Below are 14,942 nucleotides of genomic sequence, written 5' to 3'. Positions count from 1 at the left end.
CCACGAGAATCAATGTATGTTATGATTGCATAATGATTATACACTGGCCGGGAAGCCGATATTTAAAAGTGAAGCGTTTGTTTACCTCGGGGTTTGTAAAATAGGCCACGTGCACGCGCACGAAAAAACGAGATTTTGATTTCTTCCCCTTCTTGACGTCAAGACGGGAGAGGATATACCAAATATGGACAGCGCAAACCTATGCCGCGGGAAGCCCGCCCCTCTCCCCCTCAGATTCAGTTTAGTTGACTCGAGAAAGATGGAGAAATCGAGTGCACAGTCTGCACACCTGAGATGCTCTGTGGGTGACTGCCACAAACAACATGCAAATGTGTTTTATCTACCAAAAACGGACGAAACTATCAAGGAACAGTGGATGAAATTCATTTTTAATGACGCTGTCCCAACAACTCTTTCAAGTGGCGTATCGTTAGGTGTGTGTGCTAAACATTTTACACCGGAATCTTTTACAAATTTGGGGCAGTATCAGGCGAACTTGGCCTCGAAGCTCCGTTTGGGAAAAGGTGCCATCCCAACCATCAGGGACTTGCCAGAAATTGAAAAGGTAAGACTGTGTTTTTATTGCTCTACTGTGGTTAACAAATAGCAGCTAACTGCTAATGCGGCTATTGTATGTAACGTTACCTTCGAGGTAAACACGGGGAATGGACTCTACGAATGCTAGCCACATCTTTCGACTTTGTTTTACACTAGCAGCTACAGTAGTGACGTACAGGAGTCCATGCTCAGTGGCTAAAACTGTTTAAATGCAAGTATGAAAACAATATACCACTAAACATTATTAGCCAAACTCATGCAAAACATGCAGTTTGAAAATAGCTTTCAGTTAGCTGCGGTGTCAACCCCCCTCCTTCCTGCAACCAATCAACGCGCCCCTCATTTGCATTATTATAATGACCGTCCACGACAGCCAAAACATCGCATCAGATCTCGCGAGACAATAATGCCTTTAGAAATAAGGGTCTGAGGGGCTCTGTGTTGATTTTTTTTTCCACTTTTCTTTTTTTAGAAGTGCCTAAAATACTATAATAGAGCATTTGGGTATCCAAGGTAACACAACATTATGACTCCTTTAAAAAAAGTGTCAATTTCAAAAGATTGCTCTAACAATGAGTTTGGGGTGGAGCTATCGGTTTAGCTGACCAATGGCAGAAAAGGGGAGTGTTCAGGAAGCCTGTTTAAAGCGTTATTCATGAAAAAAAATCATTATTTACTCACCCTCATGTCATTCCAAACCCATAAGACCCATAAGATGATGTAAAATCAATCCATACAAATCAAGCGGTTTAATCCAAGTCTTGTAAAGAGATACAAATGCTTTATATGATGATCAGATTCAATTTATGCTTTTATTCACATATAAACCCACATACAAAGAGAGCATGACATATAATAAACACTCAATCTCGTGCTGTGTCACATATAACAAACCTCATTGGTTGAACAAACCTCAAGACGCATGTTTGAGAGTCCTTGGCTGAATCACTATTCCCTATGTGAATGAAAAGGAGTGAGTGAATTCAGAGTGCCGTTGGGCTTACATTGGTTGTACACTCGTTATTGCAGTGCAATGAATGTGGGATTGAATAAGTGCTATGGTTTCAGACACCACTACAAATGGCTGTCCCCTCAAATAACGCCCTATTTGAGGGTATATGGGGCAATTTCGTCACACGGTCAGACGGCTTGATTTGAGACGGGGGAAAACATATAAGGAGATTAAAAAAAGACCACTGGATGGATTTTTATCATTATATGATGGTTGTGTACAGGCACTGCCAACACACATTTCAGTACAACCAACTTGTAAAAGTGCATGTACCATTATATGACCCCTTTAAGTTAATTTCACATATGGAATTAAGTAAAATCTGCTTAACTAAGAAAATAAGTAACCAGTTAAAGTTTGTTGAGTAATCTCTACTTAGTTGAGGTTTACTTTGCAATACACTGTTTCAAGTACATTTTACTCTAGCAATATAACAATGAATTAAGCCATATTTTTTACAGTGTATGTTTTACTAAGAACATTTAAGTAAATTATGCAGTAGATATTAAGTAGACAGCAAATCTACATAATAGAACTAATGTCATCTTCGAACACAGAGATCTCAATACCTGGTACACAGTACACAATAACGGTAACATTTTGGATAATTTCCGAGTATGTTATGGGTATAAAATGAACTCCACATGTTACAAAACAGCAAGTTACTAAACCTTACAAAAAAAGCAATAATTAAACAATGTAAATACAGCTGGAAAACAGTGAAAAATGCAACTTTATTAATTATTTATGCCCCAGTGCATGATGGGAACACCAGTATCAGAAAGTTGAGTAGGTTTAGTACCTAATTAAATCTTTTTATTTTATTTTATCAGTGATAGCACCACAGCAATACAAATTCATGTATGAACTTGAAGCATGTGGGCATAAAGTGATACAGATTGAAAACTGCAAATATGTTGCAGTTAAGTTAATAGCTGTGACTAGCATGAAAATATAATGTAGCCAATAAAGGTGAGGATACCGTCTGCCCGAAATAAACACTAAAAAATCGGCTTCTTACAGAACTGTTAGGCCTGTATCACTAACTATTCAATATCTTGTGACATTCAGGAAGCCTCAGGCAGGCCCCTTTTAACGCACTGTGGATTCTCGACAAAAGCTAGCTAGCAATTTAACATCTCATGCACACTGGCCATTCTGTAATCTCTTCACTCCCTTTCCTATTCTCCCCTCACCATCTCACACTTCTTCCACAGTGCATTGAGAACGCTTGCTTTTGGAAGGACTCGGGTAGCGCCCGCTATTTTTACATTTTTCATCAGGCAACCATGGCGACGGCTCACAACATTGCCTCACACAAGTCCTAATGACATAAGCGCTCTTTCCTGGATGCAGTCTCCCCGGCTCCATCCCTGAACAGACTTGCTCAAAACTCATCTGCTATTGTACTCTCCCACTGTGTGGCTATGGAACCATCAGTGTCAGCATTAGAACCTTCTGGAATTCTCATCCAGGGGAGAGAGATGGTTCCAAACCTTGCCTCAGTCTCTCCAGGGCTCAGAGCTAAGGCACCTCGTATGGATCATTTCTTTTGGTGGTGGCCACCAGAAATTTTCTCTCAGTTTTTTTTTTTTCACCCCATGTGTTTCTTCATAATGCAATGACGTTGATAGTGTGCATCATGCGTGGGTTTCTTCAGTCACTATGATCACTGGATAGCTTTTTAGTTGCTATTTTGGATGTAGCCAATTCCAATTAATGAGCTTGTGTATTTTTATCCTTACAAACCCATCACTACTAATTTATGTGATAAATAAGTCATCCAGGACAGGTTGGTTTATTTCCACAGATGGATTAGACCAATAGAGCAACCAAACAAAAACAGCAAAAAACCCTCAGTTACGACTTGTTGATTTTGTGCACCCATTTAAAAAAAAAATAATAATAATAAAAATTCTTTACTGACATGACTGTTATACATGCAATATTGTAATTATAACAATATTGTTTTATATACAACAATACACATAATAATAATTTAAATTTTAATGTATTTGGCAGACAATTCATCCAAAGTGACATTGCATTCAGGTAGCCTATACATTTGATCAGTTATCAGATGCTGCTGCTGCTGATGATGATGATAATAATAATAATAATTCCACTGATTTTGTATGTATGTGTATTGTTGATTTGACAATACTGTAAAACAATCATGTCATAAATAAATAATACAATAATAATAATAATGTTCGACTGAATAATGAAACTAAATTAAAATAAAGAACGTTTCCATAACCACACTAAATTTCAGTCAATGCACATCTTTGGTTTTATAATCAAGTAAACAATACAAATCCGATGCCGTATATTTCGGCAACGAAATGTCATTCGAACTGCGCAATCACTGCGCAACTTTGACGCAAAAAATACATTTGTGACCGTACACGGAAGTAGTTCAAAGAAACTCCCGCGTAGTTTTCATTGTTTTGGACAAGCCATGTGGTTCTGATAGAGATGCAGAGTGTTTACAACTGAATGACTACGATGTCTAAACTGAAGAGGAAGAAATTATCAGTTGAAGAGAGTAGATCCGAGCAGCACTCGAGGATCAAGAAGTCAAATGACAGTTTGTGCACAGTACAGGACAGTGGCTGCAGCAAAACATCTAACGTTACAGGCAGGTAGGAAGCCTGGTACTGCATATAATACTCAGCAAAGAAGCTCTCTTTATAATAAGATCATATCAAATGATTCTGTAACAGTTGTACTGATATTTTGACATAACTATTTTATATTTAATCCTACAGGGAGAGATGGTGGGAGAGTTCTGAATTAAGTGATGCGGAGAGACTCTGGGCTCTTACCTTGAGAGCTCTTTGCCCAGCTCTACAGTCAGATCAGGAAGAGTCTATTCCACAGCTCCCCCCACCTTCATCCACGGTAATACATCAGCTTATCATGATGAAAGGGGAAGGGTTCTATGCTTGTATTATCTAGGAGAATAAAAAATGGTTTGACATGCAATATGACAGATATTGTAGTATTTATGCAATACAATCTCATACGGTTGTATGACCGTATTTAATACAGCATGAATGATTTGTGAGGTGTTAATTTCTGCACTGTGTCTTGAAATGGATGTTGGATGCAAATTGACACTGTACAGTCTAGAGATGACCTCATACAGTCACATTATGTGGCAAATGCACTGAACACTTCATTCCCTTCACCAAAATAAGATTAGGAGGGAACATTATTATTATTATTATTTAAATAATGATGTGTACGGATAAATCATTTATATATATATATATATATATATATATATATATATATATATATGATTTATCCAAAAATAACATCAAGCCTACTTTTCCCATGTCCAGAGGAAAATGTGAGTTTTATATATATATATATATATATATATATATATATATATATATATATATATAAAATGCTGCAATATGCCAATATCCCATTTAAAAAAATAAAATAAAATTTGTCCATTTGGCAATTAGGACTTTAAAAGCAGGACCCACCCCCTCTGAGAACAAATCTCACATTTTCCTCTGGACATGGGAAAAGTAGGCTTGATGTTATTTTCCATGGAGATGAGAGGATGAACACCACTGAATTGTCCTTTCCAGAATTATCAACAAGGCTGTAGTGTGCTTTCCTGGTCAGCATGTTTATGTAATAAATGGCATTTTCCATGAAAATGGTACACGTGTCCCATTACTTAAAAACACATAGCAAATAACATGTGAGGCACAAATCCCAAACAATTAAAACCATACAGCAATATCAGAATTTAGTAATCTGTTTAATTGATTCAGTTTATGGTTTTAAAACCCCATTTTTAATTAATTACTATTTTATTAAACATAATATTTAGCTGTGTCCCTTTATAATTTTATTTCATGGGAAAAAATGATTAGTATCTTTGTAAAAATGTGTAAATTACTTTTTGGTAACAGGCTTGCAAAAAATATTTATGATATATTTCGTTTTCTCATATAAAATATATAGTATGTAATTTAATCTCCTAAGGTTGATGATCAACATTGTCTGAAGGTTAATAAGCACCTCCTTTCATTGACGAAAGACTTTTTAATGTTTTTAATCTGATGGAATGATGATAAATGATGGAATGTTTAAAAAGGCAAGGGATTTTCTGGAAAAATATGCAAGCAAGTGTTAAAAGTTTTTTGGTATACATTTTTTCCCCATTGATTCTCTGTTATGTCATCATGACAACATACCTTGATTTGACTGTTGTTCAGAGCGATTTACAAAGCTGGTATCCAAGCAGCACCAAATATATTATGTGCAAATTATGCTGCTAATGGAAAGGTCTTATTCACAAGTTTGATAATTTGTGTAATACAGGGTGATTTTCTCTCTATTTCCTCAGAAAACTCTTGTACAAGAAGTAAGTGATTGGAAATGGTGCAATGCAAATGAAGTTGCTGATCCCCCTGCAGATCTCCCAGCTCCATCTTTCCTGACTCACTCACCACCAGTGAATGACTGCAAGAACCCTTCACAACCTCCAGCAGCAAAGAACATGGGGGAATCTGACTCACCAGCACTTGCCGATCAAGAGAATTATACATCCTCACCTGATCAGGAGAGTGTGTCAGTACGTGACATACAAACTGCTCAGCAGTGCCACCTAGAAGACAAAGTAAATTGCGTTGAAGGTTGTGAATTGTCAGACAAACATGGTGACAAATTTGGCCAAGCAGGGAAAGTCTCAGAAATTCAAGAGCTTACAAGAGGTTCTAAAGCTGGATTGGATGTGGAATCAAGAGCAGGAATAGATGCAAGATCAAGAGCAGGAGGATCTGGAGCAGGATTGGAAGCAGGTTCAAGAGCAGGAATAGATGCAAGATCAAGAGTAGGAGGATCTGGAGCAGGATTGGAAGCAGGATCAAGAGCAGAAATAGATGCAAGATCAAGAGCAGGAGGATCTGGAGCAGGATTGGATACAGGATCAAGAGAAGGAGGATCTGGAGTCGGATTGGATACAGGATCAAGAGCAGGATTAGATACAGAATCAAGAGCAGGAGGATCTGGAGCAGGATTAGATACAGGATCAAGAGCAGGAGGATCTGGAGCAGGGAAGGGTACAAAAACAGGTGCAGGTGGATATGGATCAAGGCTAGGAACAATACCTGGAACAGAAGGATTAGTATCAGGCATGGGTACAAAACAAGGAGCAGGAGTATCTGGATCAGGGCAGAGAGCAAAATCTGGAGCAGGAGGGTCTGGAACAGGGCAGTTGGCAATTTCAGGAGTAAGAGGATCTGGATTAGGACTGGGAACAAAATCTGGAGCAGGAGGCTCTGGAACAGGGCAGTTATCAATTTCAGGAGTAAGAGGATCTGGATTAGGACTGGTAACAAAATCTGGAGCAGGACAGGGAGCAAAATCAGGACTTGAAAGATCTGGGTCAGGGCTGGCAAGAAATTCAGGAGCAGGTGGACCTGGATTGGGGCAAGGAACAAAATCAGGTCCAGAAGGATCTGGAACAGCGTCTGGATCAGGACTGGATTGCTGCCCAATGTGTCTAATACCATTTTCTGAAGGGTGAGTGAATGTTTCATATAAATTAGTAACAAATTCCTTTCACCAAAGTTGATTAACTTCACAATGCAGAACCAGATATGACAACAAAATCAATGCATTATTCGATGTAATGTTATTACATTTGCTTCAGCAGCAACCCAAAATGTTGAATGGGTGGCTGCCATGAAATGTTCAAGGCATATACAGTGAGGAAAATAAGTATTTGAACACCCTGCTATTTTGCAAGTTCTCCCACTTAGAAATAATGGAGGGGTCTGAAATTGTCATCGTAGGTGCATGTCCACTGTGAGAGACATAATCTAAAAAAAAAATCCAGAAATCACAATGTATGATTTTTTAACTATTTATTTGTATGATACAGCTGCAAATAAGTATTTGAACACCTGAGAAAATCAATGTTAATATTTGGTACATTAGCCTTTGTTTGCAATTGCAGAGGTCAAACGTTTCCTGTAGTTTTTCACCAGGTTTGCACACACTGCAGGAGGGATTTAGGCCCACTCCTCCACACAGATCTTCTCTAGATCAGTCAGGTTTCTGGGCTGTCGCTGAGAAACACGGAGTTTGAGCTCCCTCCAAAGATTCTCTATTGGGTTTAGGTCTGGAGACTGGCTAGGCCACGCCAGAACCTTGATATGCTTCTTACAGAGCCACTCCTTGGTTATCCTGGCTGTGTGCTTCGGGTCATTGTCATGTTGGAAGACCCAGCCTCGACCCATCTTCAATGCTCTAATTGAGGGAAGGAGGTTGTTCCCCAAAATCTCGCAATACATGGCCCCGGTCATCCTCTCCTTAATACAGTGCAGTCGCCCTGTCCCATGTGCAGAAAAACACCCCCAAAGCATGATGCTACCACCCCATGCTTCACAGTAGGGATGGTGTTCTTGGGATGGTACTCATCATTCTTCTTCCTCCAAACACGTTTAGTGGAATTATGACCAAAAAGTTCTATTTTGGTCTCATCTGACCACATGACTTTCTCCCATGACTCCTCTGGATCATCCAAATGGTCATTGGCAAACTTAAGACGGGCCTTGACATGGGCTGGTTTAAGCAGGGGAACCTTCCGTGCCATGCATGATTTCAAACCATGACGTCTTAGTGTATTACCAACAGTAACCTTGGAAACGGTGGTCCCAGCTCTTTTCAGGTCATTGACCAGCTCCTCCCGTGTAGTTCTGGGCTGATTTCTCACCTTTCTTAGGATCATTGAGACCCCACGAGGTGAGATCTTGCATGGAGCCCCAGTCCGAGGGAGATTGACAGTCATGTTTAGTTTCTTCCATTTTCTAATGATTGCTCCAACAGTGGACCTTTTTTCACCAAGCTGCTTGGCAATTTCCCCGTAGCCCTTTCCAGCCTTGTGGAGGTGTACAATTTTGTCTCTAGTGTCTTTGGACAGCTCTTTGGTCTTGGCCATGTTAGTAGTTGGATTCTTACTGATTGTATGGGGTGGACAGGTGTCTTTATGCAGCTAACGACCTCAAACAGGTGCATCTAATTTAGGATAATAAATGGAGTGGAGGTGGACATTTTAAAGGCAGACTAACAGGTCTTTGAGGGTCAGAATTCTAGCTGATAGACAGGTGTTCAAATACTTATTTGCAGCTGTATCATACAAATAAATAGTTAAAACATCATACACTGTGATTTCTGGATTTTTTTTTTTAGATTGTCTCTCACAGTGGACATGCACCTACGATGACAATTTCAGACCCCTCCATGATTTCCAAGTGGGAGAACTTGCAAAATAGCAGGGTGTTCAAATACTTATTTTCCTCACTGTAACCTACAATATCAGACCTGCCAACCTGTACGCATTTTGCGTAGCGGATACGCATTTTGACTTCAAAGTACGCTGGTACGATTTGTTAGTCTAAACTACGCAAAAACCTGGTGACGCCTCTGCATGCGCAGTCCTCAAATCAAGCAACAGCAAAAGAAGAAGAGTTCGACCAATCATAGCGCTGGATTCATTCCCCAAATAGCAAGCGGGGATGATTGACAGATGCGTAAGGCCTATCATTAAAAAGAGACTGAAAATCGACACCAATAAAGAATCCCGCTCGATCCGCCTTCCACTCCCGCGGCCCGCAGTCTGGCTGATTTCATAAGCGAGGACAGTACAGTAGTCACTGTACATCTGACTCCTGAAGGTAAACGGCCTGGGCTGGGCTCGATATGGAAAGTTGAAATATTGTACTGAGTTAACGTAATCCTATGGATTCGATGATCACACGGATCGCATTATCTTAAAATACTCCGTTCTTCATGGTCACTCAGAAAAGAGGAAGACATCATTCAGCCATGCAAATAATAAAATGCTCAAGAAATGCTGAACGATAAATCTTAATAAACTTGAAATCGCTATGGCTTAGTGATTATGAAAGTGATGTGATTTGTAGATTACGGATAAGCGCGAGTCTGGAGAAACAGGCGTTTATTAATTAATTCTCAGTGCTAAGAAACGTAGCCTTCATGTGTTACGTTATTGTGTTAATAATAACTAAAGTAGCCTACCTAATTATGTTACATATTTATTTTGTATGAAAACTAGCGCGTTCGTTACAGATTAAAAAGTAGGCTACTACCGCGTTGTATCAGTGCTGCGCGAGCTCTCTCTCACAAACACGGACGCGCGCACAAAGAAGAGAAGATAATTGTAAAATTAAATTTGACTGGCTAAGTTTAAATTTTGTTCTTGCTTGTTTTAGTTTTGTTTTTTTTTGTTTTATTTTGTCAAAATGCCAGAAAGCATTTTGTATTATCCATCCTTGTTTTTAAAATTCGTTAAATGACGAACATTTTACTGTTAACAGCCCTTATGTCGGATTCGTCTAACTTACCGGTATACTTGATTCTTTTTAGAATAAGTGATTCGTTATGCTCTTATTGGACTCCTGTCTAATCATTGTCAACTGTTTTCTATAAATATGTTTGTATTGGGTAACATTTATTCAGCTAATGCGTGTCCTGTTTAAAATGCGCAATGTTCAAAGGCAAAGACAGCACGTCACAAATAGAAGCCCTTTTCCCTGTGGTATTTAGTATCATATTTGGATATTGGAATAATAAATTAAGTAGCCTATCTTAATTGTAAATTTTCTTTTTACAGTTTTATAGGGGTTTTATATTTTATATTTTATACTGCATTATATTGCATTGCACACATTTTATGCAATGCAATATAATGCATGTGATAAGTCGTCGTCCACAACCCCCCCGTCGTCGTCGTCGTCGTAAGCCCCCCCCCCCCCCCCCCCCGTCGGTACGCAAAAAATAATTTCAAGGTTGGCAGGTATGCAATATCCCAACATTCCCCCAATTTGGCTTGGCTAGAGAAGAACATTGTCGGTGGTTGGTTTTGGCAAATAGTCTTATTGGAAAACCATACGGATAAATTGACATTTGTATTTCAGAATGCAATACCTGAAGTTCTTCTTCACTAGAGTTTTCAGAATTTTCAGATGCCAATTAAACAGGCGAGACTCTCCGAATTCAGGTGTTTTGCAGAACAGCAACACAAACAAAGAAGCAGGGAATGTGATCTGCTGTCATTGTAGAGTTGATCCATGTTCTAGAACACCAGAGACTAAGAAGACTGAGATCAGCTTTGGCATTAGAGATGTTAAGCTGGCCCTTTAGGTAAAGCCAGAACATACATGCGCTCACTCTCATGAACCCCTTGGTAAAACTAGGCTGTAAGATGAAGTGTTGGTGGACGGAATCATGCATTCCATCACCTCTTTTTAAATTGCCAAAATAAAATTAGTCATTTGTTGGAGAAAGACATTTTATTTTCCCTAAGTGAATGGATTTGAGTGTTTGCGCCTTGGGTGCTGGTGGAGCATTCCGAGATGGAAATCACAGCCACGGTTATGTAACTCGCTCCTGGATGTGATGTCATCCCTGCAGATGTAGAGCAGAGGATCCAGTTCAGATGGGATTTAAATTTGATGCTTTATGAACACTTGATTCTTTATTTTGATTGATGAACATAGCAACGTTTAGCAGCTGTTATTGTTGTTGTACGCAAAGTATTAGACAACACGTAACATTGAATTGAGACTTAATGATGAGGTGGTACAGTGATTGTATTACCCTGGTACTTTATGATAAACTAGTCTTTAGATGTACAAAAATTAATTGAAATGAGTTGGGTAGTTTAAGAAGAAATACTTTTGGAAAGTTGGCGTCTTGCGATGTGACATGATTTAAACTGCATTTTTCTATTTTATAATTATGCATACTGAGTTCTTAATTAAAAGACTACTTGACATTTGTACTTTTATTTATAAAAATAATAAATATTTCATTCAAAAATGCATTTTCCATTGAAGGATCATTTATGGTATAAGAAATGGGAGTTAGGTTTTAAAATACATACATTTCAGGTACATTTTTTTAACTTAAGTTAAAGCATTAAGCTTCAAGCTAAAAACTTGTTACATTTTTGTTCACTTTTAAATCTTTAATGTTATTGGTAACATCAAAGTAGATTTAAGGTCTACTAATAAGGTCTCATTTGTTAACATCAGTTAATGTGTTAACTGACTTGGAAATTAGTTCACAGTGTATTAATTAATGTTAACAAATACAACTTTTAGTTACATTTTTTTATTAGTATATGTAAAAATTAGAAAGACCTACAGTATATGAATAAATACATAAGTTCATGATACTTAATGCATTAACTTATATAAACGAATTCAACTTTGTTATAAAGTTTTACCTGATTATCCTTGCAGATTCATATACTTTTTAAGCAAAAATCTTGATGTTGATTTAAAAAAAAATCAAAGGAACTGTTATATAGCCTGTATAACCACATATCAGTTTATAGGCGTCATTTTCACCTTGCTGCCATCTTTAATCAATGCCAACTCTCCAGAAAGGCCGTTTATGAACTTTTCTGCCTGTGAACTTTGGAGCACTTCTCAGAAAAAGGAAACACTATGTAGAAACATGGCAGACTGTGAGTGTACTTAAAGAGAGGAGGAAGAGAAACTCTAAGAAGGACAGTTATTCATCAGAACGGGTCAAAAAGTCACCAGATTCTTGCGAGGTCCGAGAGCAGCGCTCCTTCGGCGTGGTGGGCAGCGCTGAACGTCGTAGAACAAGGCAGCGCTTTGTTGGAGGTGCAGGGCTGGCGTGCGCCTCTGCCCGCTCTCTGCCCGCCGTGTGTACATTGGCCAGACTGCAGAGCACAGCAGAACACAGGCGGCCCCGTGAGAGAGACACAATGAGCGCTCTTGTCAAGGGAAGGACAGATAGAGAAAGAGGCAGATATAGAGAGCGAGTTTCCGAGGGCGTCGATACAAGACTGGTGAAGAGATGGAAATCTTGATGGAGGGAATCAAGGGAACTGGTGGGTTGGCACGTGTAGATTCACAGAATGGTTTTGAGGTTTGCTGCTGGGAAGCATCAATACAAGCCGTCTGGGTTGGAAAAGGGATTAGAGAGGAAAGGAAGGAGTCAAAAGGGAAAGGGGATACAAACAAATGAACGCGAGTGGAAATGAGTGTCGTTTTTTTGGGGGGGGGAAGGATCTGTCGTTCTGAATCGTACTATTAACGGTCACTGGAAAGTCAAATTTGAGACCTGGTGACCTCGCAGTTTATGTGTGCTTGTTAGCTGGCAGTGTACTATAACAAACTATTCCTCTGTGGTTTATTTTTGTGTGTGCAGTGCACACATAAGTAAACTACTATAAGATGTATTCACTTGTAGTTTTCTGTGTCTGCTACTACAAAATGCCACCAACCGTTCATTAGCATTAAAGGGATACTCCACTTTTTTTGGAAATAGGCTCATTTTACAACTCCCCCAGAGTTAAACAGTTGAGTTTTACCGTTTTCGAATCCATTCAGCCGATCTCCGGGTCTGGGGGTCCCACTTTTAGCATAGCTTAGCATAATGAATTGAACCGGACAAGACCATTAGCATCTCTCTCAAAAAAATGAACAAAGAGTTTTGATATTTTTCCTATTTAAAACTTGACTCTTCTGTAGTTACATCGTGTACTAAGACCGACGGAAAATGAAAAGTTGCGATTTTCTAGGCTGATGTGGCTAGGAACTATACTCTCATTCCTGCGTAATAATCAAGAAACTTTGCTGCAGTACCATGGGTGAAGCAGGCGTAATAATATGACGCAGCACCTGATAATAGTCCCCAGCTCAGTAGCCTATTATCAGGCGGCATGTGCTGCGTCATATCATTAATGGTCTTGTCCGGTTCAATTCATTATGCTAAGCTATGCTAAAAGTGGGACCCCCAGACCCGGAGATCGGCTGAATGGATTCGAAAACGGTAAAACTCAACTGTTTAACTCTGGGGGAGTTGTAAAATGAGCCTATTTCCAAAAAAAGTGGAGTATCCCTTTAAAGGGATAGTTCACCCAAAAATGAAAATTCTGTCATTTACTCACCCTCAAGTTGTTCCAAACCTGAATGAATTTCATTCTTCTGCTGAACACACACACACACAAAAAGATATTTTGAATATGGGTAACTAAACAGTTGATGGGCCCCATTGACTTCCATAGTATAAAAAAAAAATGCCATAGAAGTCAACTGTTTGGTTACCGACATTCTTCAAAATGTCTTATTTTTTAGTACGCTTTAAAATATATCAGTCAACACCATTACTGAGTATTTTTTCCTTAAAACTGTGTACCAGTTTATGCCCTCTTCCTATTGGCTCTTCTAAGTTCTAGGGCTTTGTTAATGTTCCCATACTTAAAGTTGCCACAGTCATCGCATACTTTGCATGTGCTGCCCTTTATTTGTACCATTTGTACATTTTTAATGATCTATTTACCTTGTTTATTTGAAATATAATAAAGATATTGTTTTGATAAGTGAGATGTCTGATTGTAGCCCTTGAAAACCAAAAAAAGTAGTGCTTGAAAAGTTATGTAAAAGTGTTACATAACATCAGCTAATGGCACCTTATTGTAAAGTGTTACCAAAATGAGTATCTTCAATTGTATTCTGACAATGTTAATGTTTTCAAAGCAAATTCATGTTAAGAACTGTTGAATACCCAAGAGAATTGTAAATTATTGAAGTGTTTCCAGATAAATGTTTTTTGAGTGATATCAGGGGATCAGCTACATTGTAAACAGCTTTTCTGTAGTCCAAAACTTACATCAACATGTTTTATTCCCAAACTGTTTTTGAAAGACAGTGAGGGATCAATAACTTATCATGACTCAAAAATCTCATTTTGTTTCCAAAACTGCTCATTGTGCAAGAAAGAAACGGTCTTGCGTTAGCACCCCCATGTTTGGGTTTACGAACCACAGATTACTGGAACCGGCATTGCTTTATTTTTAGTTATTGTGTATTGGATCTAATGTGTGTGTGCTTTTTTTGTGCTGTTCACTATTATTAAAAACTTGTATGTGTTCTCTGTTGTTTCAGGTTCACCCAAATGGAATGTGATGGTCATCTTGCACAATGTTTATCAGAGATGCATGACGATATTATTTGGTGATGATAATGAAATTCTATTATTTTTGGATACCTGTGTTTTCCTTAGTAGCTTTATATGTTGCATGTGCTTGCAAAATATTACTTTAATATTTTGATTACTGTAACCAGAGGACCTGTTAAGTATTTCTTATAAAATATGATAGAAAAATATGCATTATGCAATAAAGACAGTGTTCTCTCACAGACCAGTGTTGTTTTTCTTTTTCTTTTTTTTTTCTTCTTCTCCACACCCAGAAATCATGAGACAAGAAATGTGAGGTCATTACAATGAACATTTACTGATTTACAGTTGTTATCTAAGATGCTTAAGACTTTAA

At 38.5% G+C, this 14,942-nt stretch overlaps 1 protein-coding gene across 1 annotated transcript; it reads left to right on the top strand.

Annotated features, from left to right (window-relative positions):
- The first annotated feature begins 3,975 nt into the window (after nt 1-3,975).
- LOC311278247 (uncharacterized protein) lies at nt 3,976-14,811 on the top strand. The gene is made up of 4 exons (XM_084388952.1): nt 3,976-4,215; nt 4,342-4,474; nt 5,949-7,126; nt 14,554-14,811. Exons 1-4 carry the CDS (start codon nt 4,070-4,072, stop codon nt 14,624-14,626), a joined length of 1,530 nt encoding a protein of 509 aa, XP_084245078.1. The 5' UTR covers nt 3,976-4,069; the 3' UTR covers nt 14,627-14,811.
- The last annotated feature ends 131 nt before the right edge of the window (nt 14,812-14,942 follow it).

The sequence above is a fragment of the Rutilus rutilus genome, assembly GCF_951802725.1.
Source record: "Rutilus rutilus genome assembly, chromosome: 19".
Classification (NCBI taxonomy): domain Eukaryota; kingdom Metazoa; phylum Chordata; class Actinopteri; order Cypriniformes; family Leuciscidae; genus Rutilus; species Rutilus rutilus.
Note: the sequence above shows the minus strand (reverse complement) of the source record. Positions and strands in the feature narration are given on the sequence as shown.

Coding starts and splice junctions, on each gene's coding strand:
- LOC311278247 (XM_084388952.1), top strand. CDS start 4,070: ATGACTACGATGTCTAAACTGAAGAGGAAGAAATTATCAGTTGAAGAG. Junction 4,216..4,341: donor ACATCTAACGTTACAGGCAG/GTAGGAAGCCTG, acceptor TTAATCCTACAG/GGAGAGATGGTGGGAGAGTT. Junction 4,475..5,948: donor TCCCCCCACCTTCATCCACG/GTAATACATCAG, acceptor CTATTTCCTCAG/AAAACTCTTGTACAAGAAGT.